This window comes from Acomys minous, assembly GCF_964271855.1.
Source record: "Acomys minous genome assembly, chromosome: 6".
NCBI lineage: Eukaryota > Metazoa > Chordata > Mammalia > Rodentia > Muridae > Acomys > Acomys minous.
This window is the reverse complement of record NC_140487.1, coordinates 108688005-108715400: the sequence shown is the minus strand read 5'-3', so window position 1 is coordinate 108715400 and position 27396 is coordinate 108688005. Positions and strand designations below refer to the sequence as shown.

General features: G+C 55.8%; 1 protein-coding gene across 10 annotated transcripts in view; it reads right to left on the bottom strand.

The window, feature by feature from the left end:
- Positions 1–522: 522 nt before the first annotated feature.
- Positions 523–27396, bottom strand: part of AHDC1 (AT-hook DNA binding motif containing 1) — a 68664-nt gene continuing 41790 nt past the window's right edge. For all 10 annotated transcript variants that reach the window (XM_084787901.1, XM_084787902.1, XM_084787899.1 and 7 more), the window contains 5 exons: positions 23570–23752; positions 17453–17564; positions 17315–17352; positions 12099–17015; positions 523–956 (listed from right to left, as the gene is read on the bottom strand). In XM_084787901.1, coding sequence (XP_084644027.1) covers positions 12142–16941 — 4800 coding nt within the window. In that variant the 5' untranslated portion in view covers positions 16942–17015; positions 17315–17352; positions 17453–17564; positions 23570–23752 and the 3' untranslated portion in view covers positions 523–956; positions 12099–12141. The remainder of the gene's footprint in view (positions 957–12098; positions 17016–17314; positions 17353–17452; positions 17565–23569; positions 23753–27396) is intronic.

Genomic DNA, 27396 nt, shown 5'->3' with positions numbered 1-27396 from the left:
GCTGTGTACAGACGGACATGCAGGCAAAATGCTCATACACATAAATAAAACGAGCAGGTCTTTAGAGCTCTTGGGAGCAGAATGGAGGTACTCAGAGGTAGAAGGAGCATAGCCTGGGGGCAGGGAGGCCACCCAGACATCAGGCAGTTGGGAGAACTCAGAGGTGGGGAACAGAGGAACACTAGGTATTTCAACCTTATTAAAGGCCCAGTAGCTGCTGTCCCTTTCCATCCCCCCTCACATACCCTGCTTTTATTTTTACAAGACACAAGGTGTTCTTTTTTTTTTTTTTTTTTTTTTTTTGCTTTTTTTTCATTTCTTTTTAATACAAACTTGGATCTTTGGGTGTGTCCTGCCAACAGAAAACAACAACAACAACAGAAGAGAAAAACCCAAGAGTGAAAAAGAAGAAAAAGGAAAGGAAAAAACAAAAAAACAAAAAAACAAAAACAAAAAAACTCCCAAAAGAGGTTATCCCTCCCCCCCACCATGCGAATTTGCACACCACGGGACCACAGCAGGTTTACAGAATGCAATATACAATCCACAATTTATAATAAAACAGTATATACAATAAATAGGATATTGTTCATTTTTGTCAAACAACCTGTAGATAAATTTCTCAGTGCACACTTGCAGGGGCTCTGGACACCTTGAAGCCCCCCCGCTCGCAACCTCTTGCACACGCGCTCTCGCTCTCTCTCTTTTTTTTGTCTTTTTCTAAAACTGTGTTTTGTTTTTAAGTTTTGTACATTTTAAAAAGTATTTACAATTGCTGGTTTTGTGCAGAAAGGGCTCACCTTCGGCTTCTGCGTGGAGGAGGTGGACGGGGGTGGGGGGTGGGGTATGGGCCTGCAGGGTTACAAGGGACAGGTGGGAGGTGGAGGGGCAGGCGCTCCTGCCGGAGGAGGACGATGTGGACGCTGGGACGGGTCTTGGCAATGGTTTTCTGAAAGCTGCAAAGAAACACAAGAGAAGAGGCAGAGGTCAGCAGTCGGCGGACACTGGACTCCAAGAGGCAGGAAGAGGGGCTCGCCCCTACCAGAATTCTGGAGAAGCTAACGCTATTCCTTCTCCAAAAAGGCCCGCATGACCCTAAGCTCAGTTTCCAGGTAGCCCAGGTTAGCCTTAAACTTGCTGTATACCAAAGTTTTGAGCTCCTCAGTCTCCAGAGAACTGCAATTACAGGTGCAGTCTCTCCATCTGTAAATGCCCAAGATCATAGCAGGAGGTGAAAGACTCTATGGAAAAGCAGGTGTATCTCTGGAGTTCCAGGCTAGCCTGGTCTACAGAGCTGGTTCCAGGCCAGCCTGAGCTACACAGAGAAACCGTGTCTGGAAACCAAAAGCCACTTAAAAGAAAAAAAGAATGCCAGGCTGGGTGAGGTGTTAGGGTCCCAAGGTAGGTTTTACCCAGAGTCTAGACTCTGGAGTTAGAGGTCGCCAGGCTGCCATGCTGCTATGAACATTGAAAAGTCCTGTGACACGGGGTGGGAGCTGAAGCTAGTTTACTCACTGGAGGTTGCTTGTTGTTTCTGTGAGACAGGGCCTCACCACAAAGCTCTGGCTGGCCTTGAGCTTGGAGAGCCACTTGCTTTTGCCTCCCAGGTACTGATTTAAAGGGACCACACCACCAACCAGGTATGGTAGTGCATGCCTTTAATCCCAACATGCGGGAAGGCAGAGGCAGGTGGATCGCTGTGAGTTCGAGGCCAGCCTGATCTATACAAAGGGAGTCAAGGATAGCCAAGGCTAACACAGAGAGACCCTGTCTCGAAAAACAAAAACAAACAAACAAAAAACCCAAAACCAAATAGAGGGACCACCACCACTGCTGAGCTTACTTTACTGGAAAGCCAGGCGTGGCAGCCCATGCCTGTAATACCAATGCTTAAGAGACTAAAACAGGAAGATCTGGAGTTCGAGGACAGCCTGGGCTGCAGTCAGACTACCTCAAAGCACCAAACAGGGCTGGGGATGTCTCTCATTTAGCAGAGTGCTTGACTAACATGTATGGAGGCCTGGGTTTGAGTTCCAGCCTGAAATAAGCCAGGTGTGCTTGTAGCCTGCCACCCTGCCACTCATGCGGCAGAGGCAGGAGGCAGGAGATCCTGTTTTAAAAACAAATCAAATCAAGTCAAAGGAGGGGGCAGTAAGGTTTTGCTGCTGGGTCTAGTGGTTTAAAACAGAGAAAGACTGAACAGAGATTATGTAATACATTAAAATTAACTATCACTTTTATTATTTTCCTGGGGCTAGATTGGGGTCCGCAAACCTCAGTTTCCAAATGTTGTTAATAATGAGCTTGTTTGGGAATGCTTTTATAACCTCCATGGTTGGAAAGAGGAGTACCGAGGCCAGAGCCTCCCTCGGCACAGCACCACTCAGGTGGGGAAGTTCCCGCTACCAAATCCACCCCTCTTCCCGGGCCCTCTCAGCCACTCCTCTCCCAGGAGGGAGGAGGGAAATAAAGGAATAAAGAAACCATCCAACACAATGCCATCTGGGTTGGTGGAGACACTGCCTTTCTTTCTTTCTTTTTTCTTTCTTTTTTTTTGGTTTTTCGAGACAGGGTTTCTCTGTGTAGCCTTGGCCATCCTGGACTCACTTTGTAGACCAGGCTGGCCTCGAACTCACAGCGATCCGCCTGCCTCTGCCTCTCGAGTGCTGGGATTAAAGGCATGCGCCACCACGCCCGGCGACACTGCCTTTCTTAAGCTTGGAAAACTCCCCAGTCCCTACAATCACAAAGGTAAGCACTCCTTTCCAAAGACAGCTCCGACCTCACGTGTGGCACTTATCTTCTCTGTCCAGACCACCAGTCTGGCCCAACCCCCAAGACCTACAGCTCTGTTGCTGTGAGGGATGAGACAGCCACGGCAGGGCTTAGGTCATCCCAAGAACCCCGGGCCATTAGACTGCCTGCCTCTCAGAAGGCTGCGACTCTGGCTTCTTGCCCCCCCCCCCCAAGTGTGAGACTATTTCCTCCAGAACCAGGAGCAGGGCTGGGGTGCTAAACTGCCTCCCAAGTCTCCTCTGTGTGCCACCTGTCCTCCCCCACAGCCGCAGGAGCCAGGCAGCGACGGTGACAGAAAGCCTCTCTGCCTTGGACTCTCTTGGCTTGCCTCTCCAACAGGGCCGCATCAACATTCTGCTCAGCCTCAGCTGCTGTCTGCCGGGCAATCAGCCCTAGGATGACTTTTGTCCTCTGGTTGGACCAGCCAGGACAACCCCCTCCCCTCCCCCCCAAGGGCCAGGGACACCAGGTGGGTTCCTGTAGGGAAGGGGGGAGAACCCCATCTTGGTGATTAGGCCAGGCAGAGAGCAGAAGCACAAGCAGGGGTAGGGTGGGGTGCCAGGGACCCCAGATCTGTACCATGGTAAGGGGCACTGGGGGAAGATAAGCCAACGAACGTGCCCACGAGGTGACAGATGTTTCACAATTGGGGTAGTAAGCAGAAAAGGGGCTTGCTCTTGGGAGCTGCAGGGATGAGCGCCAGCTCTCTACAGTTAGGGTGGCAGGCACGACCGACTGCGGAGCTGCAGGGAAAGGACTGTGATACGTGGGGTGCCAGGTTCAGCAAGCACTGGGGGCCTCAATCCAGAAGCTGGCTTCGCTGCAGCTGAAGGACAGTTGCCAAGATGAAGAATCTGCTAGGTAACTACCAGGCAGAGAGGCACTTGGCACCCTGACAGCGATGAACCCCAGCTTTGCCTGCTCCTCCAAGGGCCCAGAGCACAAATTCTGCATAAATCCCCTTGGCTCCCACCCCCACCAGCCCTTAGCCACTGCCAGTGACCCCACAGCAAGCCAGGTCTCCATGGTGATCTCAGCCCAGCAGGAGGCTCCTGCCAGAACCTTCCCATGGTGCCCGAGGCCAGGCAGCAGGAGGCTTTCTCACCCTCTGCTAAGCTGCCCAGAGCACCTTCCCTTCCCTCCCAGCTTAGATGACTTGGCTGGCCAGAGGCTGAGGCAGAATCTGGGGGAGGGTGGTGGGTGGGGTGTTCTTGGTGAAAGGAGAAGGCAAAGGTGGGTAGAACACAGACCTAGGTAGGCTCGACATGTGAAAACCGAACAGAACACACTAAGGTGCCAAGCAGCTGAGGGACCACGAACAAGTTAGGGAACGGAAGAATAGCTCTGGATCCACCCCGAAAGCCCGCAAAGCAGGCCGGTTCTAACCAGGCGACGCGATCTGTGGGGCTCAGGAAGAGGAGGAACACTCAGTCCAGTCTGGGAAGGAGGGCTGTTGAGCTAAACTTACTGCTGAGTACAGAGCTCGGCATGCTGGGATGGCGCATGCGTGCAGACTGAATGACAGATCACCCTGACTGATCTAGGGCTGGTCAGCATGTCAGGGTGTCCAGCTCAGCTCTCTCACACCTCTAGGATGCCTCCTTAGAATGCCTTGTTACCATAGCTACCGGGTGCACTTGCTGTTCTCCACTCGGCTCCTCTAGGCTCCTCTAGACCTGTGTGTGGCACTTCGCACCTGGCCCCTGGACACCAACCGCCTGTGCTAAGACTTAACCTTTTAGTGCCTCCACGAGGAAGCTCAGCGTCACATTCGTCCGTGTCCTCAGTGGTCTCTGCCTGGGCAGGGACTCAAAGTGTTGGAGATTACACAGAAACCAGGCTGCTCAGAGGCAGCCATTCTCCCCGTAACTGGAGCATGCTCTCCACTTCCCTGTAAGCCACCACGTTCCACACCCACTTCCTGCTGGGGCTTGTGCTAAGGCTTGACCTCCATTCCTTGGTCTATGCCTCCAGAAGAGGATTTCAGTGTCAGGCACGGAAGACAAGGGAGGGAGGCCCTTCCCTCTCTGGGCCTCGCTTCTCTTTCTGCCAATTAAAGGGCTTGAACAGGTATGACAGAGATCTTCATGCAGTCCAGACACAAGGGGTCAAAGGGCAAACCAGCTGCCAGAAGACTAAGCTACTTCTTTGGCATTTTCAGGTTAGTGGGCCTATGAGGTTCCTGTGGGGCTTAAACTACACCCGACAGGGAGAAACAACACAAAGGGCTCAGTGAAGAGGTTAGGGGTGTAGAGTGGATCCTCCACTTTTTAAAACCCGTCCCTTGTCCTCCGGCTCTGGGAGTCCCCCTTGGCTGCTGGAAAAGGACTACTTGCTAGCTAGTGGGACTCCATGGGCTTCTTAACCATAAGCACCTACCAGTCTGCCAGGACCACGCCTGCCTCCCACTTCCTGTCCCATCTTGTCCTGAGAGCAGGTCTTCAGCCCCACAGCCAACCCTTGTACACTTTTACACGCCTATACATACGTGTCTTCCGCCCTCCCTGAGATTGTCCTATGTAAGGGCAGTATTATAGACAACAGAGCCTAGTGACTTCCGGGAGTCACTGTGGGTTTTCATTAGTGTGTCTGTGATTCCTTGGAGGGGTCCCTACTGCTCAGAGGCCTCCCTCTGAAAGCCACCTGGGCCTGAGGGTGCAAATGCCCCTCTACGTACCACTTTTACGGTTGCTTCCCCGAAGATTTGGGCACTGAATCGTCACCCCTCCTTCTCTTTTCTGGAGACAGGGTGTCTCTGTTGTAGCCTTGGCTGGTCTGGAACTCAGAGTCCACATAGCTCTGCTGGGATTAAGGGCACGCACCCACCACTGTGCTCAGCTGACCTTACATCTTCTAAGTTCCTTCTTCCAGTTTATTACTTGTTTTTGACTCAGACACAGACACACTAGGAAGATGGCTCAAGGGAGGAAAAGGGTTTACGGCTAAAGCCTGACGACCTGAGTTGGATTCCCAGAACCCACATATTGAAAGGAGAGAAAGGACTTCCAAAAAACTGTCCTGACCTCTATACACTGGATATGCACACGTGCGCCACACACACCCTCCTTTGAAATATCCCCCCAAACGATGAGACACTGGAGTAGGGGTGACTCGTCTAAATAAGTTGATGGCACGTTGGGGACATTCCTGGAGAGGGCTGTCAAGGATGCAGAAAGAGCTGGAGATGAATTGTGCCTGGGAAGGATCATGGAACACTTCTTGGAGGAGGTGATGCCTGAGTGAGAGACTGGCAGTGACAGGTGGGAGAGCACAGTGGGTAGGAGAGGGCAACAGGCCAGGGCGGAGCAGAGCAAGGACACATTCGGTAAGGAGAAGGTGTGTGTGTGTGTGTGTGTGTGTGTGTGTGTGTGAGTGTGAGAGAGAGAGAGAGAGAGAGAGAGAGAGAGAGAGAGAGAGAGAGATGGAGCCGAAAGAGGCGGATGCCAGGACAGAAGCCCGAACCTCCCCTGGACCACGCCAGGCGGTCAGGCTTGTGTTCTGTAGACAAGAAGGCTGGAGAGGAAGGATGCAATCAAAAGGTGTGAAGCATGGAGCTGCAAGAACAGATGTGCTTTAATCAATTCATCCAATAAATATTTTAGGGGCTCCAGACACTGCATCTAAAAATGCCCAACAACAAGCACTTTGGTGGCCACCACGGGCAGAATGGGGGGTGGGGGTACGGGTGGGCCACGCAGGGGTGGGGGTAGGGGTGGGGGTAGGGGTGGGCCACGCAGGGGTGGGGGTAGGGGTGGGGGTAGGGGTGGGCCACGCAGGGGTGGGGGTAGGGGTGGGGGTAGGGGTGGGGGTAGGGGTGGGCCACGCAGGGGTGGGGGTAGGGGTGGGGGTAGGGGTAGGCCACGCAGGGGTGGGGGTAGGGGTGGGGGTAGGGGTGGGCCACGCAGGGGTGGGCCAGAGACCCAGGTGGCTGAGTAGGGCTCTAGCTACTGAAATCTCTAATCTGTCAGGATCCATTTCCAGCCTCAAGGAAGTCCCTGCTGTCTGCCCTCCTTCTGTAGCTCAGAGGCGGGTGGCATGGAGGATCGTCCCTCCTGCTGGAGGAGCTGTGGTGCCTCCCCTAGAGAGAGCAACTCATGTAGAGGTCTGAAACAAACCCGGTAGGCTTGTGGTCAGTGGTGCTGGGCATGGGGTACTGGCCAGTGCAGAGTGGGCTGCCGGTTCACGCGGACTGGACAGTCTTCCTCTACGTCCCCAGCCCCAGCACAGGCACCACGGCACCACAGTCGACAGTGACAAAGTAGACAGCTATCCAGGGGAAAGCCAGGGAAACTCTAAAGTTATAAGGAAGGTTTTCAGATGCTTTCTGTGTCTGCGAAGAAGACTGTGTGAGTTGTGTGGACAGGGTTCTAGCTGACCCAGGTTCCTTGGGGTAGGGGTTACCTCATCTCTGTGTCCCTACATCTCCCCAGGAAGACTTGGTCCAGCAGCTAACATAAGAACACTGTGATTGAGGCAGAGGCAGGTAGATCACTGTGAGTTCAAGGCCAGCCTGGTCTACAAAGAGAGTCTAGGACAGGCAAGGATATGCAGAGAAACCCTGTCTCCAAAAATAAAAACAAAAACAAACAAACAAACAAAAGAACAGTGTGACTGCCCTATCCACGCCCCCCCCCATTGGGGGTAGAATCCAAGGTCATGTGTGTCACAGTAGGCAAGCACCCTAACCCTTAGCTACATCTCCAGTCCCTAGAGAAATGGAGAGGCTTCCCAATGCTCTAGGTCCACACCAGAAAATACAAGGCTCTTGTAGTCGGGCATCAGGCAATAGACTCAGGAGGGCTATCATTGGTCAAACAAAGGTCAGAGGCAGGGGTTGGAGATGTGTGACTAATACTGCTTGAAGTAGGGACCCACAATTCAGACTGTGGGAAGGTGCTCATCCACCCAAGCTACCAGTCACCGACTAGGTGCTTTCCTGTGGCCCAGCATGGGGCTACAGGCTTTACATGTCAATCCCCTTAATTCTTACAAGAGATAGAGACAGTGTGAGTCACTAAGTCCTGTGAGTCACCAGATCACCTAGCTGGTAAGGGGTGGAACCAAGTTGTACCCAGGGGCCTGTGTGTAACCACAGACATGCGCTCCTAGCCACTGCCTGCCAGTTTTAGAGGTCTGCTTTCACCAGGGATGTGGGGTGCAGGGAGAGGAGGAGCAGCAGAAGGTTACGTTCATAGAGATGGTATTTCCAAGAAGCGGGGGCCCCCGAACGAGAAGGCCTGGCCTAAATATGGCTACAGGGAAGGCAAGCACAGTACAGCTGGAGGATGACCTCAGAAGAGAGACAAATCCTGGAGCCGAGAGGAAGCAGGGCAGGACTGGCTGAGCCCTGACATGAGGCCACTTGCTCAGAGCCAGAGGCGAGATCAAGTGACCTCTTAAGGATTCAAGACTCAAAGAGACAAAGCCCAGAGCAGCTGGGCCTGGCCCAGGCCTGGGCATGCCTGCTGACCCTGGCTGGATGGTGGCCTTGGAAACTGCCTCCTGTTCCGGCCAGGCCTCGGCTGGTGTAACCTGGGAGGACCTGTGACATTTCTCTTGGCCTCAGCTCTAGAGCCAAGAGCTAGTGAGGAGGGGAAAGGATCAGAGATTCCTGAATCTACATGGGCCTTTTCCACGTCTATTCCTGGGTTCCCGTGTGGCTGATCTTTGGTTCAAGGGTCCTCAAATGGAGCTGGTCTGGCTGGCTCTGTTTTTCATTTAGGGGACCTGAGAAGATGCCCCTCTCCTTTGACCTTAACTCTCCTATCAGCTACAGCACTCAGCGGAGTCAGGACACACATTCCCTACTGTGTCCTCTGACCTTTCCTCTCCCAGCTGTCCCTGGGATGGAACCTGCCTTTGCCCTTCCTTCCCACTCCTGCAGTACCCTTCCCTGGCTCCACAATCCTGCTCCTGAAGCTCAAGGGCAGCTTTTTACCACAAACCCACACAATTCATTAAAAATGCTAGACGCTCTGAGCCGGGTGGTGGTGGCGGCGGGCGCACACCTGTGATCCCAGCACTCGGGAGGCAGAAGCAGGCGGATCGTTTTGAGTTTGAGGCCAGCGTGGTCTACAAAGTGAGACCAGGACAGTCAAGGCTACCAGAGAAACCCTGTCTCGAAAAACAAAACAAAACAAACAAACAAAAGCTAGAGCCTCTGGACACAGTGGTACATATCCGAGACCCCAGCTTTGAAGGGAGGGATGGCTCCAATGTTTACAGACTACAGGTTCCTGCGCAGATCCCAGCTGTCCCTGTTTCCTTACCTCTGCAACCAAAGCCGAGAACATAGTCTCTGCCCAGGATGTTATGGGGGAGCCCTGGGCAGTGTCCCACAAAGGGACAACACATGCGCATACAGAGGAATGACATCTGACCGTAATGCCCAGGGCCCAGGGCGCAAGCCTGGCTTTCCCCTGCCTTCAAGGCTCGCTTCCTACCAGGTGCTCTGTGTGTGTGCTTGCTCGAACTTCCTGGAGTAGGAGCTCAACTCCTCAAAAGAGCCCTGTCTGCTGTCTCCCCAGAACCTGCCACAAAATGAGCTCAAGGCCCACCAAAGCCTCACTACCTGTTGGTGAGGGAGCGGCCACTGCCTTCTCTGCTTAAGCCTTCGGTGTCTGACATGATTCCTTCTATTTCTTTGCCACTTTCCTCTCCGCATCTTAACTGTTCTTACTCTCACCATGATGGTAACCGGTCCTTGGCACGACGGGGGTGGGGGGTGGGTGTTGCCCTATACGGAGGTGCCTGTATGCTATCCTAACTAAGGAAAGGAAACTACCCCAGGCCACCTTAGCCTAAGCCACGGTCACTGGTGGCTAGTCCAGTCTCCTTTCTTTCAACAGTTACCTTGTTCCACTGTCACCATCTTCAACAATTCCCTGTATATCTTGGAAGGGTTCAAACTCCTTGCAGGACTTGGCCCTGGCTGCCTGGCCCTCGCTTAGCTTTCCTGCCTTCTCATCCACCAGTTCTTCAGAGCCAAGTCCCTCCCCACCTCAAGACTGTCCACACTGCTTGGCCCAGAACGTTCCTCGCCATTTTCCAGCTAGCCCCCCCATCCTGCTGGCAGCAGCTGTAAGGTTCGGGCATCCTGTGGCGGGCCCTCCCAGCTCCCTAGCTAGTCTTACACCATCCTTGCCACGGCAGGCACTAACCACCAGGTGCTCTGTGCCACTCTGTGTTTACTGTCTTCCCTCTGAGGATCGAGTGCCTCCTCTGTGCTGCTTCCAATGCCTGATACATGGTGGTGCTCGGTGGTGGTGGGGCTGCTGCACAGATGTCTCGGGGACTGCCTGTGTGTCCCTGTTGAGGACAGTGCTGCTAAACTCCCAGTGCTGGGTGGGGAACAGGCTAGAATGTGGGGCTGGATGGCATCCCAGCTCCTCCTGCACTCAGGCCTGGGCTGGGCGGTTCCATTATGCACTGCGCTGAGCTGTGACCTGCTCACGCGCCCAGCCCCCACACCCATTCATTTTCCATCCCAGACTCTGGGAGGAACGGTTTTGGGATTATTTCACATTTCTGGATTATCCATGAGACATCTCCCCTCCGGTGAGAGGGATCAAGAGTTTGACATTTTAAACCCTAAGCAGCTTCTCCCTGGCTTGCTTTAGATCTGCAGCCCTGCTGCTTGCAGGAGAGAGACGCACGGGGAATGCAAGGCCATTTTGATCTTGGCCTGGCTTCACTGGGAAGGAAAAAACTGCAAAAAAAAAAAAAAAGTTTGAGCCATCGTCTCTGCCATGCAGATATGTGGGAAGCTAAGCGATTACCAAAGCCAATTTTCTCAAACAGATGGGGAAACAGAGGCCGGAAAGGGCAAAAGCTTAAAGGCATGTAGCAAGCTAGTGGCCAGACAGGGACTGGTGTTCCCCAGGGCCTCTTGGCTCTCAGGAATGGCTCTTTGCCAACCTCAGGCACCAGGGCAGTTGGGGGTCCGGCAAAGTGGGGGGTGGGTTATAAGTTTCCACTGATTTTACTTCAGGACCCTGAGTCACCCTTGCCTCGAATGGCCTCTCCAGAGCAGGGATGACAGGAAGCAAAACACCCAGGAGGCTTTGGGGCAGCGAGGCCGAGGAGTGAGGGTTTCAGTCAGGCTCTCAGCTACTCCACTGCCAATGGCCACATCAGGCCCATCCTGTGTGAGACCTCTTGCCCCAGAGTGGGTCTAGTTGTGACTGGATTCTGACATAAACTTCAGGAAGATAATTCTTTCAGCCCTACTATTCTCCAGTTATTTGGGAACATCTTTTTTTTTTCTCCCTTTTTTTCTTTCTTTCTTTTTTTTTTTTCAAGACTGGGTTTCTTTTTGTTGTCTTGGCTGTCCTGAAACCAACTCTATAGACCAGGCTGGCCTCGAACTGAGCCTGCCTCTGCCTCCTGAGTGCTGGGATTAAAGGTGTGCGCCACCACTGCCCGACTTATTTTCTGCCTTTTATTTTCCTGACGATACTAACCATGAAGGCACTGCACCTGTAAGAAACGTCTTGGAATATTTAGTTGAACTCTGGAGACGCACTTGGCTTGAGGAAAGGGACGGGCTTCTCTACCTAGACAGACCCATGGCTGTTAGTCTCCCGGGCAGAGATGGCAATGCTTTTCACAGCTGGATCTTTGCTCTGCATAGGCCTGGCCACACGGAACCAACATTAGCAGAGGGGCTGGTGGTAGGTGGGTGGGTGGGTGGTACACACCTTTAATCAATCCCAGCACTCAGAGGGCATAGGCAGGTGAGTATGAGGCCAGCCCGGGCTATACAGTGAGACCCTGTCATGATTTGAAAGAAAGAAAGAAAGAAAGAAAGAAAGAAAGAAAGAAAGAAAGAAAAGCATTTGAGGGTAAGAGGCCAAGAGAAAATCCTATTGGCCACTTTATAAAGTTCTTGAAAAAGCACATGACCGAGGCAAAGGAGCCTGTACAACCCTGAGTGGATGATAGGCCCTTTCTTTTTCTCATCCAAGGGTGAGGCAAATGCCCCTCCTCATAAGAGGTAAGTGGTGTTCCTTGTCTGGGCCTAGCACGAACAAGGGTAACGGATGCTCGGTCTCACCCAACCTATGGTTCCATACTGCCGATGACCAGGACTTCTGAACGTTCTGTTAGGTTTCCCACACGAGTACCTCATCCCTTCGGTCCTTCCTTCTTTCCAGATGGCGAATCCCTAAGCGTGTCCTCCCTGTCCTGCCCAGGATGTTTTCTCATCCTTACAGCTCTCCCCCTAACCAAAGGTTAAGCGTCCTTACCCTCCCTGCCATGCCTCAGGCTTCTACCCTCTGCACCCACATCCCCAGACTCACCCAGGAACAAAACCTCGTGGTCCAGCCGGCACTTCAGTTGGTACTACAGGGAGGTGACGGTGAATGTGTCCTCGGGGTGAGGTTCCGCCATGGGCCCCAGGAAGCCACTCTTAGGGCCCCCACCCAGGCCAGGATGTGCCTGCGGCATAAAGCCTGGATACCTGTAGGCAGTGTCCTGCAGGGGCAGCAGTGAGTCCCTCGGCACAGGGGACAGGGTTAAGTCACTAAGGAGTGGGCAGCCATAGCCAGCAGTGGCTGCAGCAGGGCCACGGGGTGGACCCGGTGGCCGGGCCATCTCCAGTGGCTCTTTGTCGGCCTTGGGCGTGGCTGGTGGGCTAGCCAGGTGAGGGGCACTGAGGCAGACAGCCTCCGTCCTGCCCAGGAAGTCAGCCAGCAGCCCTGAACCCACCTTGCCTTCATAGGGTGGGCTACGGGCAGCTGACCCTGGTGGGTACCAATAGGCTGAACCCTTGCAACTAGGGGAATCATAGTGTGGCTGGCCCAGCGGCAGGTCCCGGCAGCTCAGGTGGGCCTGGGCTGCAGCAGCATGGCTCAGGCTAGCCCCCTGAAGACCATGCTTGAGGGGCTCACAGGCAGTCAGCTTTGTAGGCGGTGGCCGCAGCTCTTCCTTGAAGCCGAGTGTGGGCGAGCAGGTGGGTGAGTACGCCTTCTGCAGGCCGGCGTCAAACACTGTGGGTGGGTGGGCCAGCGGTGGGAAATGCTTGCCGTCCAGCTCGGGGCCGCCCAGGCTGGGAGAGTCACAGTGGAAGCCTTGACCAAAAGTGCCGTCAGAAGGTGTAGATGGATTCATGGAGTAGGGTCCCATGAAGTCACAGGGATCTCGTTCTCCCACGCCAAAGGCTCTTGACTGGGAGGGCAGTGGTGACATGCTGCTGTCCCCACTGTAGTAGTCCAGGCCAAGGTCTGGGCTGTCCTGGAACAGCGGGTTAACTGGCTGTGGCTTGGGGATGAACTTGGCTTTAGCCGCTGTACCACCTCGCTCCTTCTTGGCTGAGCAGGCCCCACTACCCCGGCCACCCCGAGGCTGCCGGGGCCCGGTGCTCCGTTTGGACGGGTAGCCAGAGGCAGTGGCCGAGGCAGATGTTGAAAAGCCCAGATGTGAAGCCTCAAACAGGTCCACTTTCTTCCGCCGTCCACGGCCAGGCTTGGAGCTACTCTGAAAGAGGACACTCTGGTTCCAGTTGTAGCCCGGAGCAGACGATGCTTCGTTCCAGTCCATCATGAGCTTCTCTAGGCTGGACAAGCTTGACTGGCCCTCGCTGCTCGAGGCCTCGCTGTTGGCACGCCGAAAACCACCGCCGCCGCTGCCAACGGGCTGATTGAACTGGGTGCTGTCGGAGGATGACTCGGAGAAGGTCTCGGACACGGCGGTCTGCTGCTTCACCTTCTGCGGTGTGTAGTTTGAGATGTCCAAGATCACATTGGGCTCGCTGACGTGGCAGTCAAAACTGGGATTGTAGAGCTGACTGAAGGCCTCCGAGGCCCAGTCCAGGCCTCCATACCCCTGCCGGAAAGGCCACTGAGAAGCCCCCACAAACTGCCGACAGTTCTCAGGCGAGGGCTGAAAAGAGGAGGAAGAGGAGGAGGCCGCAGAGGCCGCAGAAGCTGTGGTACCCTTGGGTACCATGTAGCCACCGGGTGAGACAGTACTGGCTCGACTGTCACAGCGCAAGGGTGTGGGAGCTGACCCAGAGAAGGGGCCCCCCTCAGAGCTGTTGAAGAAGGAGGCCTTGCTGGGTGGTAGGCAGGGCCCCCCAGTAGGTGGCGGGGCATAGCCAGCACTGTGGGCGCTGCTGGGTGAGGCGGGAAGGCTGTTACCGCTGCCATAGGCAAAGCTGCAGTCCTTGCTGTTAGCACAGTCTTGGCCTGAAAACGGCTTCGCCGGGGCGAACACGCTCTGTCCCGCCCCATAGCCACCATACTGAGGTGGGTAGGTGTTGGCAGGCGGGTGGGTTGTGGGTGAGCGGGCCACGGCTGAAGGAGGGGGAGCCAGCTTTGGGAAGGTCTCAGTTGCCCGGCATTCTGAAGCGGCAGGGGTTATCCCGTAGCTTGTTGCCCTTCCCGGTGGAAAGGTCTGACGGGAAGGCAGGACAGGCTGGAAGGAGGGGTCCGCTCCAGCTCCACTGCTGCCCACTGCCACTGGGCTAGCCTTGGCTCCCCGGCTCGGGAAGGTGGCAAGCCCCCGCTGAGCAGGCAGCGCACTGGAGGGAGGCCCTGCATAGGTGCCTGATGCCTTCCTGGACTCTGGGCGAGAGGCTGAGAGGGCAAAGTCCAAAAGGTCAGAGGAGTCATCCGAGTCAAGCAGGGAGCGAAAATAGCCAGTGAAGAGGTTTTGGCGCTCCTGGCTGAGTTCCGTCTGGCCCGAGGGTGCACCTGCATAGTAGCTGCCACGGCCAGAAGCCCCACTCTCCAGCCCAGTGGAGGCAAAAGCCCTGGCCTCAGCCCCCTGGAACCCACAGTTTCGGCCAGCTTGTCCTCCTGGGTGCCCATGGTGAGGGGCCCAGCCACCACCCTTGTCCCCAGCCCACTCAGCACCTGGCTCCCCAAAGCCGGGGCCGCTAGGCACCTGCTCTGGGAACAGAGTCCCATTCTTTCGGGACCGCCTCTTGCGCTTGGGTTTGCCGGTCACAGCATCTACCTCCCCTCGGCCCCTTTTGCGCGGGTGCCCCAACTCGGTGAGGCCAGGACCCACGACCCCGGTCGCCGCTACCGCCACTACCTTCTTTTTCTTGCCAATGCCCTCAAAGAAGTCACTAAAAGAACAGCGGGCCGCCTTGGCCGCATGGCCTCCGCCCCTGCCTCCAAAGCCTCCGGTTTTGCCTCCTCGCCTCCGGAAGCCCTGCACTCGATGCAGGAAGTGGGAGATGCTCTGGGTGTCTGGGGCCTGGTGTACCGACTCAGGCTCGCTGGGTGTCCAGCAGCGGGGCGGTGAGCACCTGCCGGCACACTGGCTCTGGCGGTTCAGAAAGGCCAGCTTGGCAAGGACATCAGAGTACTCAGCCTTGCTGTCATTGGCATCTGCTGCGTACGACGGCTGCGGGGACGCCAGCTTTTGTTTCCGCCGCCGCCGCTTCTTCACCTCTGGCATGGCCATGGTGGCCGCAGTCACAGTAGCAGCCTCAGCCGCTACCACCGCCGGCTCCTTGGGCTTGCCGGGCCCCAGCAGCAGGTTCTTGGGCGGGCGGCCGCGCTTCCGCTTGAGGATAATGGGCATCTCACCTGGTGGGAAGACCACCACCACGTTGCGGCCGTTGTTCTTCATCTTCAGCAGCGGGGTGGGCTCTGACGACACCCGCAAGCCCAGCTCCTTGCCCTCCACACTCAGACTGCTACTCAAGGAAGAAACCTTGTAGGTGGTCTTGTTCCTCCGCCCCAGGGACACGGGGATCTTGGCCATCTTCACCACCATACGACGCACGCCCCGGCATTTGCCTTTGCGGGTGGGGACCGCTGGGGTCTGAGAAGGCTCTGGCTCCAGCTCAGGAACTGGGCCCGGGCCTGACAGAGCAGGAGGTGGGGGAGGTGGCGGCAGAGGCGGTGGCTCAGCCAGGGCAGCAGCCAGCCCTGTAGGCATGGGCAGGGGAAGCAGGCGACCCTCAGGTCCCGAATCTGCCTTCCGTCCCCTTCCGGCTTTCCGCCTGCGACACAGGATCTTTGGCCTATCAGTGCGTCTCAAGGCGTACTTGGGGTGGCCCTCCGGCCCAGGGGGGCCATGAGATGAGCACAAGTCCAGGCGTAAGGGCTCTGCCAGCTGGCAGTGCCCCAAGGACTGCTGGGGCTCTAGACGCCGACCGGGGACATCCAGCAACTTGGGCAGGGGGTCAAGGGCCTGGGGGTCAAGGAGCTGAGATTCCAAGGAGTCAGGTAAGGTGTCGAGGGCCTGCAGAGCCAGGCTCGGCAGCCCCAGAGGATCAGCAAGAGGCTGAAGGGGTGGTAGCTCCAAGCCTTCCCCTAGAGGCTCTAGTGCCTGTGGATCTAGGAAGTGGGGCTGGGGGTCCAGGAGCTGCGGTTCAGGCTGTGGTGATGGTGGCTCAAGGGCTTGAGCCTCCAGGAGCTGGGCCTCGGGACAAGTAAGGGAGGCCAGCTCGCTGAGGATATCGGCATCTGCGAGCTCAGAGTAATCAGGCCCGTCTGGTTCGGACTCAGGGGGCAGAGCAGTGGTCGTGGCCGTGGCTCCAGGACCATGGCCTTGGCCGGGCTGGGGACTATCCCTGGGCTCGGGCTCGGGTTCATAGAGGGGGTGGCTGGGCCTCTCTGACTTGGCGTGAGGGGCGGCCCGCTCCTCGGGGCTCCGGATGCTGTTGGCCAGGCTGGGTGAGGAGAAGAAGCTGTATTGTAGATCCCCAGGCGGCGGAGCAGGTGGGCGGCTCAGCCGTAGCCCGCCACAGTCCAGATGCACACCGCTGTGCTGCAGGTCCTGGGACAGCCGCGTCAGGTCCTTCATGATGTCAATCAGCTGCACCACTGGACGGAGGTTCACGCGCCCGTTGTCCCAGTGGCGGAGGGAGTTGCTATCTGGGGTCGGCGTGGGACAGTGGGCCTGAGAGACAGGCCGGGCTGCCCGAGGGGGTAGCAGGTCGTCTCCTTTGGCAAGGACAGGCAGACGCCGGGTGCTGGGGTCCCGACGTGGGGGCGGGCGTGGGTTCTCGGAGAAGGTATGAGTGGAAAAGGCCTTGTCAGGTGGGCTGGCAGGGGGCCGGGTGGGAAGTAAGGGCCGGGGGGTTGGGGGGCCTCCGGGGTAGTACTTGGGCTCTCGGAGGTAGTCAGGAGAGCTGCACACGGCACTGGAAGTCACCACCAGGCCCTGAGGCTTCACACGCATCCTGACCTTGTCCTCCTCGGGCCACCGGGCGGGGCCGGGGCTGACATGAGGGTGCGAGAAGCCGGGACCAGAACCTGCCAGGGAAGGAGAGGTAAGAAGTTCTTGACTGAGCATCCGTAAATTTCAGTTTCCGACACCCTAATGAGCTCCTTGGCCTTTCCCCACCGGTCCATTTCCCCTCTCCGTTCCAGCGTATGGCCTAAGCCCAAAACGCCTTGCAGGTCTTCCGTCATGTATACACAGTGAACTCCTCATGGGCCCCGAGCCACACGGGAGCAAATGACCCTCTCCTATATGCTTTGGGATTAGGGATTGGAGAAGACAGGATCCCCATGCTGGGAGGCCTAGTAGCGGGTCCCCAAGCTGCACTCACCCTCGGCTCTGCCGCCTGGGCTGTCACACTGGATATCTCTGTGGGCAGTAAGACATGAACAGGGCTCAGTTCTCCACACACAGCCCCATCCGCCTCGACATGCCACCCCAGCTCCCTTACTGCTCCCTTCTGTCTGACCTGGTAAACAGAGGTGCCCCGTGCTGGGGGACTCTGCCAGTTGCTGGCTGTCAGTTGGGGGTGTTGTAGGGCGACTTCGGCCTGAGCCCAGGCCTTGGGGCGTGGACAGCGCCTGGAAAGGACCACCGCAGCTCTAGGTTACTGAGCATGTAACGCACTGCCAGGCACTGGGCTGGGAGCCGTCCGGGCATTGCTTCATTAAATCCTTCATACCAACCCTGCGAGGTAGGGGCTATTAATGACCCCACTTTGCAAATGAGGGTATGGAGGCTCAGACATGCACTCACTCACATGTTCATTATTTACGGAATGTCTTACTTTGCATGGGGCCTGGGTAGCCAGACATTGAACAGATAATCCTAATCGACTTGATTCATTAGTGGACTAGCTGGGCGTGGCGCATGCTTTTAATCCCAGCACTCAGGAGGCAGAGGCAGGCGAATCGCTGTGAGTTCCAAGGCCAGCGTGGTCTACAAAGCGAGTCTAGGACAGCCAAGGCTACACAGAGAAACCCTGTCTCGGAAAACCAATCAGGGGACTAAGAGCTGCAAAGAAAGTCGAAGAGAATACCTGGGATCAAGGGTCCAGGAGCCACCAGGAAGCTGACAACAAAAGCCGGTACTTTGGGGACACTTTACTGTCAACACTGGGCCAAGTACTTTAATGGGTCATCTTGTCTAACCTCCCTGCCACACACAAATCAATTATCCTGCTCATTTTTAAAGAAACCATCCCATAAAGGTTCAAAGTACCATGATGCAAGCCTATCTGCCCTGTCCCCTGCTGAACGAAGCTCTCCACATCTGTGACAACGCATGCTCCACACAAGTGCCCAAAAAGACACCTGTTTTGTTGTTTGCCTAGGGAGTTTACATTTTGTTTGTTTTTCGAGACAGGGTGGTTCTGTGTAGCCTTGACTGTCCTGGACTCACTTTGTAGACCAGGCTGGCCTCGAACTCATAGCCTCCGCCTCCCGAGTGCTGGGATTAAAGGCCTGCACCGCCACCACCCGGCGTTTATTACATTTTTTTTAAAGCTTACGTTTTTGTGTGTCTGAGGGTCGTGCATATCCTGGTGCCCACAGACGTCAGAAGAGAACACTGGCTCTCCTGGAGCTGGAGTTATAGACAGCTGTGAGCCATCGTGTGGGTGCTGGGAACTGAACCTGGATCCTCCGCCAAGAGCAGTCAGTGCTCTGGACTGCTGAGCCGTCTCTTCAGCTGTTTTTATATTACATTTTAATCATGTGCGTGTGTGCACACATGCATGTCTGTGTGTACGTACACGCTTGTGTGTGTGCGAAGGACAGAGAACAACTGGCAGATATCAGTTTTCTCTTTGAGGACTGAACTTGCTAACCGATGAGCCATCAGATCAAGCTCCCTTTTTAACACAGGGCGGTGGACAGGGGCGTGCGCCACCATATCTGGCCCTCATTAAGTTTTTCTTATTCTCTACTAGACCCAAGAAGGATCCTGAGGGAGAAACAGTGACAAGAATGTAGACGGGGACACCGTCTTGCCCACTTCCGCCTTCATCAGAGTCTCTGAAGGTCTCCCTTACTTCCTGCCTTCAGTCCGGCCTGTCTGTCCTCTGGGAAGCCCTAGCTACTTCACCTGATAGTATTTATCACAACTGTAATCAATTACTCTTGTGACTGGCCATTTAGTGTGTCTCCCTCGAGACCGTGGGCTCTGCAGGGGCAGGGATCACATCTGTCTTGTTTACTGATGTATCCTGTGACCCCAGAGCCTGGGCTATGGATGCTACACAAATATTTACGGAGCTGTCTCTGAGCTGGGACTCAGGTCTAGGCTTGTCTGACTCCCATAGGAGCCTGAAGGCTCAGGCCCGAGCAGGAACCGGGACCTCAGAGAGCTGCCACTGCCCACTGCCCACTGCCCAGTGTTTGGTGCTGACCTGGAGCTGCATCTTTAGGGCTTATGCTCTGTGGACAGGTTGCCATATTGCCTAGTGTTGGCCCACAGTGGAGAACACAGGGCCGACTCAGGGAGAGGACCCTGTGGGAAAGGACACTCGTGTGAGCCCCTACGGCAGGCAGCTCACTTACGGTTCTAAGCACCACCAGGTAGGCGTGCCTCTCGACGTCTGGAAAGGAAGGTAGCCCACAGGAGTGGTCCACACACATGACCCACTGAGTCCTCACAGCAACCTGGGAGGCAGGCGCGGTTTATTACCCTGGTGCTCCGGAGCACGCAGGCCCAGGGCCCTTGTGAAACTCGCCTGAAGCCGCACAGCTGCGCAGAAGCCACAGCCTCTTTCCACTCTCCTCAGCTCCTGCAGCACTCCTTTAGCAACTCTTCTGGAGAGGCCCCTGCTAGCGAGTGCTGTGGTCTAATTTAAGGCTGGGAGGAACGCTGAGATTATCTAAGCCACTGGCTTCCCAACTCTGAGCTCGGGAGCGGAGGAGCTGTGTAACACTCCAGATACCCAGGCCCTGGTCCAGGAGGGCCTGACTCACACATCTGAGGGACATCTGGGAAGCTGTCTGTCCGTCGCCGTTGGATCTGCCCCGCCCCCAGTGGGCCCCCTGTGCTCTAAGTTCCATTTTACAGACGAGGAGACTGAGATGAGGAGAGGTTAGGAGACTTCACTTGAGGCCACAAGTGACACACGAAGGAGCCTTCTGTTGTGCGTCCAGGTCAGTTTTCATTTCTGTCCACTGTCCCCGCCCTCATCCTTGTGGCACCCCTGCACCTGCTACCTCAAGGCTCTGCTCTTTCCCAGGCCGAGCTGTGGACCTGTACCCATTCCAACTCGGCTAGGGCTCCTTTCTCTCTTTCCCCCTCCCCCACATACGCATGCCCGTGCCCGCGGCGGAACCTCCTCAGTGCACCACGACGGTCTAAGAGGCAGCTGTGCAGCCAAGGGCAGCCTTGAACTTCTAATCTTCCTGACTCCACCTCCCTAATAAGATCACAGGGTACACCGCCACACCCAGGGCTTTGTGCAGGGGGGGGCAAATATTCTGCCAACTTGGCTACATTTGCAGCGCCCCCCCCCTTTTGGGAGACAAGGTTTTACTCATAGTTGTGGTTGGCCTAGAAATCACTACGTATACCAAGATGACCTCAAACTTGCAGCTATCCTCCTGCCTCTGCCAGTGCTGACAACACATTTATGCACCTCCACACCTAACGAGAACACCTTCAGAGTGGGGAAGCAACCAGGCAAGGGTGCACATTCGGGAGGCAGGCAGATCTGTGAGTTCCAGCCCAGCCTCGGCTCCAGAGCGAGCTCCTGGCCAGTTGGGGCTACATGGTAAGACCGTGCCTCAGAGCTCAGGTTCTAGCACAAGGCTTGACCTGGCTTTTGGAGACGCAGGACCAGAAGCTCGTTCCTCCCTCGCTGTGGGTGGGGCTGGCCAGACCTTCCTGCTCTTAGAGACCTCCCACTTGGGGCCTGAGGGTGTGATTTTGGCAGAAGAGACAAACCTCCTCTCCAGAGGTTGCTTCTGCTCCACCCACCCATGAAGACCTTTGGCCACGTCCTCCTGACTGTCCACTGCTCTTTTGCAGCCTTCAGGATCTGAGGGAAGCAATTGGCTCCCTTCCCCACCACACCCCAACAGGCAGCCTCTCTCTTGGCCTCTTCTCAAAGGTACCATCTAGCCCAAGTCTGTGAATGAAAAGTCAAAAGGGTCCTCTGTCTGCTTTTTCTGCTCCTGGGTCAGTGTCTGAGCTTGCCCACAGGGACACCAGCTGGCTAGGAGGGGGGCCCCAACCTGCAGAGCACAGTGCCGGGAAGCGCCAGCCCACATCCTTGATCCCCAGCCCCACCCTCCCCGCTGTGGCTGTGACCACCCCACCCCAGCCCCAGCCCTCCTCCCCCTCATCCACCCCTAACCTCCCCAGGGGAGCCAAGCTGCCAGCCCAGCTCTCACTTCCGGCCTCATGACCCTCTCTCCAGGCTGCATGCACTCCCCCTCCCATTTCCCTCAGCGGGTGTGAAGGCCCAAGGATGTCCGAGGCCTCCTAGCAGTCGGAAATGCTGCTGTTCTGAAACCTTACTCAGGACCTATCTTCTCCACTAAGGCTTTTTACCTCCCAGGATCAGCCATCCCTCTTTCTCTCAGGAACCTGGTATCAATCACCCTCTTGGTCTTCCCTTCCTTCTTTTAGCCCCTTGGGCCCACCCAACCTGCAGATCTTCTAAGAAGCAGATTCGACATTCCAGCCCCAGATCATAACAAGACAAGGAACCAGTCACTTATTTTGCATTTAAATGTGAGCACAGAGAGGCTTAGCTATGCCCTTAAAGACACACAGTCATGCCATTCAGTGTTTTTGCTGCTGTGTAAATTTGGTTTTGTACGGATCCTCTAAACCAAACTGCTTCACCATCCAGAGACTGGGCCGGGCCTGCCTAACCTATCTCAACTATCCCTTCTAACTTAGTCTCCACAGCTTCCATCCGTCATCCAGATGCACTACCTTCCCTGACCACTAGGTGTCCCCTTGGAGCCACCGATGCCCCAAGGGGAGCTGGTCCTGCCCCGCCCCCCTGGGCCATCAGCTCCCCCCCATACCCCAGAACAGTACAGCATACCCCACCCCACCCTATCCCCAGTCACACAGAGCTCCTTTGTGCAGCCCCCACCCACCCTCTTCCTGTCCAGAGTGGGGCACCTGGCAAGCAGGTCTGTTCCTGAACCGCCCCCTGCCAGCCCCTTGCCCTGGGTGCCAGGTGTGTAGGCGCTACTGCCAGCTCTCACTGGACCCGAGGGTCACCCCATTGGCAGCCCTCCCTTCCTCCCTCCGAGGTCACCCAGGGACTGTGCTTCCCGCCCCACCCCACCCCCATCCCCTCCTGCCCTTGGCCCTTCCAGACTCCTGTCCTTGTCTTTCCTTCTGTCTCCCAGAGGACTCCCTCCTCCAGTACCACTAGCGCCTCCTCCCACCTCTCTCCCGCCCCAGCCCACGGCCCTCCCCAGAGAGAAGCCAGTTCTGCTCCGCCCCTCACTGCCGACCAGGTCGGAAGAACTCCTCCCCCTGGAAAGTCACTGTTGGAGAGGAAGTGACTTCAGCAATTTGGCCACAAGGCTGGGCACTGCTGAGCCCAGCTCAGCTCAAGTCTTTGCCCAGCCCACCTCCGAGGCACAAAGGGAGCCAAGCGCACATGCCACCTCACACTGCACCCAGAACCCTGAACACCAACCAAACCCACTCAAGGGTATTTGAGTCCTGGTCCAGCAGTACCATGTGTGGTAGAAACAGCCCCGTATACACCTGCACAGGACCCACATCCAGCACAGTCACCACTTCAGCCTACCACATGCTGCCCGGGAAACTCTCTCCCTTGCCTATCCCCCCCAGCCTAGGCCACTTACATAACTCTCGTAGACACAGGCCTGAGCACTAAGGACAGAGAGCCCTACACACCTGCTTGCACGCGAAACCAGTACCAGTACATTTACAGCCTCGCATCCTCCCACAGCCCAGCCTCCCCACCCTTCCCATCCCTGGAGGCCCAACCCCCATACAGACCTCAGGAATGCTCCTTTGGAAGTTGGGTGGGGTTCCCAGCAGGCTAAACTCTTAAGGAGCTTCCTGGAGCCTGAGGCTTCATGTGTCAGTTCTGGGAGCTGCCTTTATAGGGCAGGGCAGCCCCACCTGGCCTCTGTGGCTGGGAGCCTAGGTGGGCTAACCTGGGCTATGAGAAAGATGGGTCTTACCATTGCCCTGCCCCCTTGCCAGCTGCTGGTTATGCATTCCCAGTACCTCACTTTGGCCTCCCTGCTCTGTGCTTCCACAGATGCCAGTTGGGAGGTGTGGGGTGGGGGGGGGGGTCAGCTGCACATAGCAGGTACTCTAGCAACTACCTCTGCCCTGAATCCTGGTTGCCATCACAACCTGTTTCTCCTCCCAGTTCTCTCAGGTCATCAAGGGAAGAGTCCTTGGGCTAGGAGGTAGGAGGCTAAGGGACACGCTGTGTGTCCACAAGCCTCCATTTCCCCTTGCTGGATAATGAGGGGCTCCAATAGGCTACATTAATGTTTCTTGACTTAAAGAGTCTCTTTTCTTTCTTTCTTTTACTTAAGCTAAGAGATGATCCCTGTTACACTGGCCTAGGCCCAGGCCAGACTCTCTCAGTTACCTGAGCAGGCTCGACCAGAGGCCTGGCTCAGCAGGAAAGGTCTGCCTCCAACAGCATCAGCTTCTCCAGGGTGGTCTCTGCAGAGGCCGGCGCAGTGCCCCTCACCTGGGACCCTCTGCACACACTCAGCTGGGTTGGCTCTGGGGTCCAGGCCGATGGGTAGACGACCAGGCAAGCTCCCATCTGTAGAAGCAAACAGAGCATCGTATCAAGGGAAAGCGTTGGTGCAGGATGAACCAGGCCAAGGGCAAGTGAGGCAGCAGGACTCACAGACATGAGCCCAGCTCTGACTTTCTCCCACTGCAAAACTGAGTACCTACATACCTTTCCACTTTTCTCTTAATTCTTTAAATATTTAATTATTGGGGCTGGAGAGATGGCTCAGCGGTTAAGGGCACTGACTGCTCTTCCTGAGGACCCAGGTTCAACTCCCAGGACCCACATGGCAGCTCACAACTGTCTGTAACTCCAGGATCTGATGCTCTCACACAGACACACACAAAGGCAAAGTGCCAATGCACATGAAATAAGAATTAATTTTTAAAAAAGTTACGGGCTGGAGAGATGGCTCAGCAGTTAAGAGCACTGACTGCTCTTCCAGAGGTCATGAGTTCAATTCCCAGCAACCACATGGCGGCTCACAACCATCTATAACGTGATCTGATGCCTTCTTCTGGCCTGCAGGTGTACATGCAGGCAGAGCACTGTATACATAATAATAAATAAATACATCTTTTTAAAAAAATTTTTTAAAGTTACCTTAAAAAAAGATTTATTGTATTTTGTGTATTTGCAATGCACAGGTCAAAAGAGGGCATCGGATCCCTGTGAAACTGGAGTTACGGATGGTGGGGAGCCACACTGTCGGTACTGGAAATGGAAGCCGGGTCCTTGGCAAGAGCAACAAGTAGTCTTTAACCTCTGAGCCATCTCTCCAGCCTTGAGTCCCTGTCTATTCCAACCCCAGGCTCCTTCCTGCTGGGAAGCAGGCAGGGTCTTTTGAACGTCTGGATACTCGTACCTGTGTGCACAAACTGCACACAGACAGGAAAGACGGGAGGAAACCTGGCCTTGGCTCAATTCCCTTAGCCTGTTACCCTTTATGATTCTTCACTTCTCTCATCCCTAGGAAAGGAGTTACATACACCCAATGCACAAGAGGGCAGGCCCAGGGATGCTGGGGCTGGTGACTGCGGGTGTTGAGCGGCTGCTCTGAGTGGCAGGGAAGGGATGGGTGCCTGCTTCTATGACAGTGCACACGCAGCTGGCACTGGCCCACCTCCAGCAGCAACTGGCTACACCTTCGTTTCTTTTGCCCTTTGCCCTTTGGTTTCTCGAGACAGGGTTTCTCTGTGTAGCCTCGGCCGTCCCGGAACTCACTCTGTAGACCAGGCTGGCCTTGAACTCAGAGATCTGCCTGCCTCTGCCTTTGCCAGGATTAAGGCACCATTGCCCCCCCCCAACCCCACCCCCTCCCCCCCGTTTCCCACCCATTGGCTGGCCTCTAGTTGTCTGGACTGAAGCCTGGGTGGGGGTTGGGGTGGGGGTGGGGCGTAGTTGAGAACCAAACCTCATAGAAGGTATGGATTCTGGTTGCCTGGGAATGTGCATGGATGGGAGAACCTGCCTGTGAAAATGCATGACTCTGACTGTTCGGTCATATTACCTATTTGTGGGTTGCTGGGCCTACTCTGCATCTCTGTATGTCAGTGTCGGGGGACCTACATGCTTAAGACTGTACATGTGGGGCTGGAGAGATGGCTCAGAGGTTAAGAGCACTGGCTGCTCTTCCAAGGTCCTGAGTTCAACTCCTAGCAACCATATGATGGCTCACAACCATCTATAAAGAGATTTGGGGCCCTCTTTTGGCCTGAAGGCGTTGCATGCAGGCTGAACACATAATAAATTTTAAAAAAATATTTTAAAAAGACTGCACATGCAAGAGGACTCAGATGTAGCTCAGAAGAATAGCCCTTGCTGGAGTGCAAGGGTTCCACTCCCAGCACCACAAAAATAAACAAATAAATAACAGTTTACATGTGTGGGGTTCATGAGTTTGATCTGTAGTGCTTGGTGTCCCAGCTGAGCCTATGTCTGTGTCTAAGAATCAAGTGTCTCCACTTAGACCTGCGGATGTGCGCACCATCTATGTTTCGGTTCTGTTCAGCTCTGTCTTTTCCGCTGAGCCTGTGACAGGTGTGCCCAGCTGTGAGTATGCTGGGCTCACTGCATCTCACTGTGTCAGAAGCCAGACCAGCTCCTGCCTCAGAGCCCTTTGGATGCGTTTGGCAGCAGGGTGGGGGCGGGTAGCCTCTCCTCTGCGTTCCCTGCAGGTCTCCAATCTCCAGGCCTGTGACTGTAGGCGCTGGTGTCACTGCACATCAGCATGCCTACCTCTGCCTTTTCTGTGGGCTAGCAGGGTCATGGTGTAATGGAGCGACGACTGGTCACTGTGTCCCTGTGGGCTTGTTTTGCCATGGTCAGCATGTGCCTGTGGACGTGTCTTTGCATGTGTGGATTTATATGACCTTACCATTGTGAGTGTACATACCATGTATCTATCTGTGTATGTTGGAGAGTCCTGGTGTTATCTCATTATAGGCCTGCGCCAGGGGAGCTGAGTGTCAGCGGCAACACTATGTGCCTGTCAGCAAAATGGTACCTCAGTGTTTGTGTGGCACCTTTCTGTAACTCATGTACATGCGGGTGCATGGGAGAGAGCCTTTGTGAGGCTGTGCGTGTGCCGTATGTGCGATTCTTTCCTGCTTCCCTTCCTATCTCCAGAGTGTATGAGTGCCCCCCCTCCCCCCCTCCATCGCAGGAGCCACACAACTCCCCAAGCCTGGATTAGGGACAATTTATCCACAGGCAGAGAAGGAGAATTCCAAACTGCCAGAGCCTCCCTCTGATCCGGTCCCCCTTCCCTGCGGCTGGGTGGGCACGAAAACACAGCCTAGCAGTTCCCAAGCCCTCAGGGAGGCCCCCCCCCATCCACAGTTCCCTAGAGGCCCAGAAAGGTAGCAAAGGTGGGAATCTGAGTGGCCCGGAACCCCCCACCCCAGTGACTAACAGGCCCCATGGCTCAGCTAACCTTGGCCCTCTTCTCCTACGCATGGTGGGTGGATGAAGACTGGTCTGCATGGGGGGCTGCCAGGCTCTGGGGGCTGGGGAGACCTAAGGAGCAGTTGCCCTCACAGAGCCCCACATTCTGATATTCCCCAGCTGATGAATGGCACCCCCCATAAAGAACTAGGGAACATGCAACTGTGCCCGTTCAGGCTGTGTGTGTGTGGGGCAGCTGTGTGGTGGGGTTCAGGCTGTGGTGGGGTTCAGGCTGTGGGGGGACAGCTGTGTGGTGGGGTTCAGGCTGTGTGGGGGGACAGCTGTGTGGTGGGGTTCAGGCTGTGGTGGGGGCAGCTGTGGTGGGGTTCAGGCTGTGTGGTGGGGTTCAGGCTGTGTGGTGGGGTTCAGACTGTGGGGGGGCAGCTATGGTGGGGTTCAGGCTGTGTGGGGGCAGCTGTGTGGTGGGGTTCAGGCTGTGGGGGGCAGCTGTGTGGTGGGGGAACGTGGCAAGGGAGCAGGGTTGGGCTGGGACTAAGGCTCCCTTCACGGTGCTCCAGGCGCGAGGCAGAATCACATGTTTCCTATTAACTGCTTTGGCCTCCTTGTTCGGGGGTGTTGGCTGGGGGAGATTTGTTCTGGTTACAGACACTAGCAGAGACCACACAAGAGAGAGAAGGAGAAGGGGGGGGCAGTGCTCTAGCAAGCACCAGAGGCACAGAGGAAGAGACACAGAGAGACAAGGGCTGAAGACAGGGGCCGGTTAA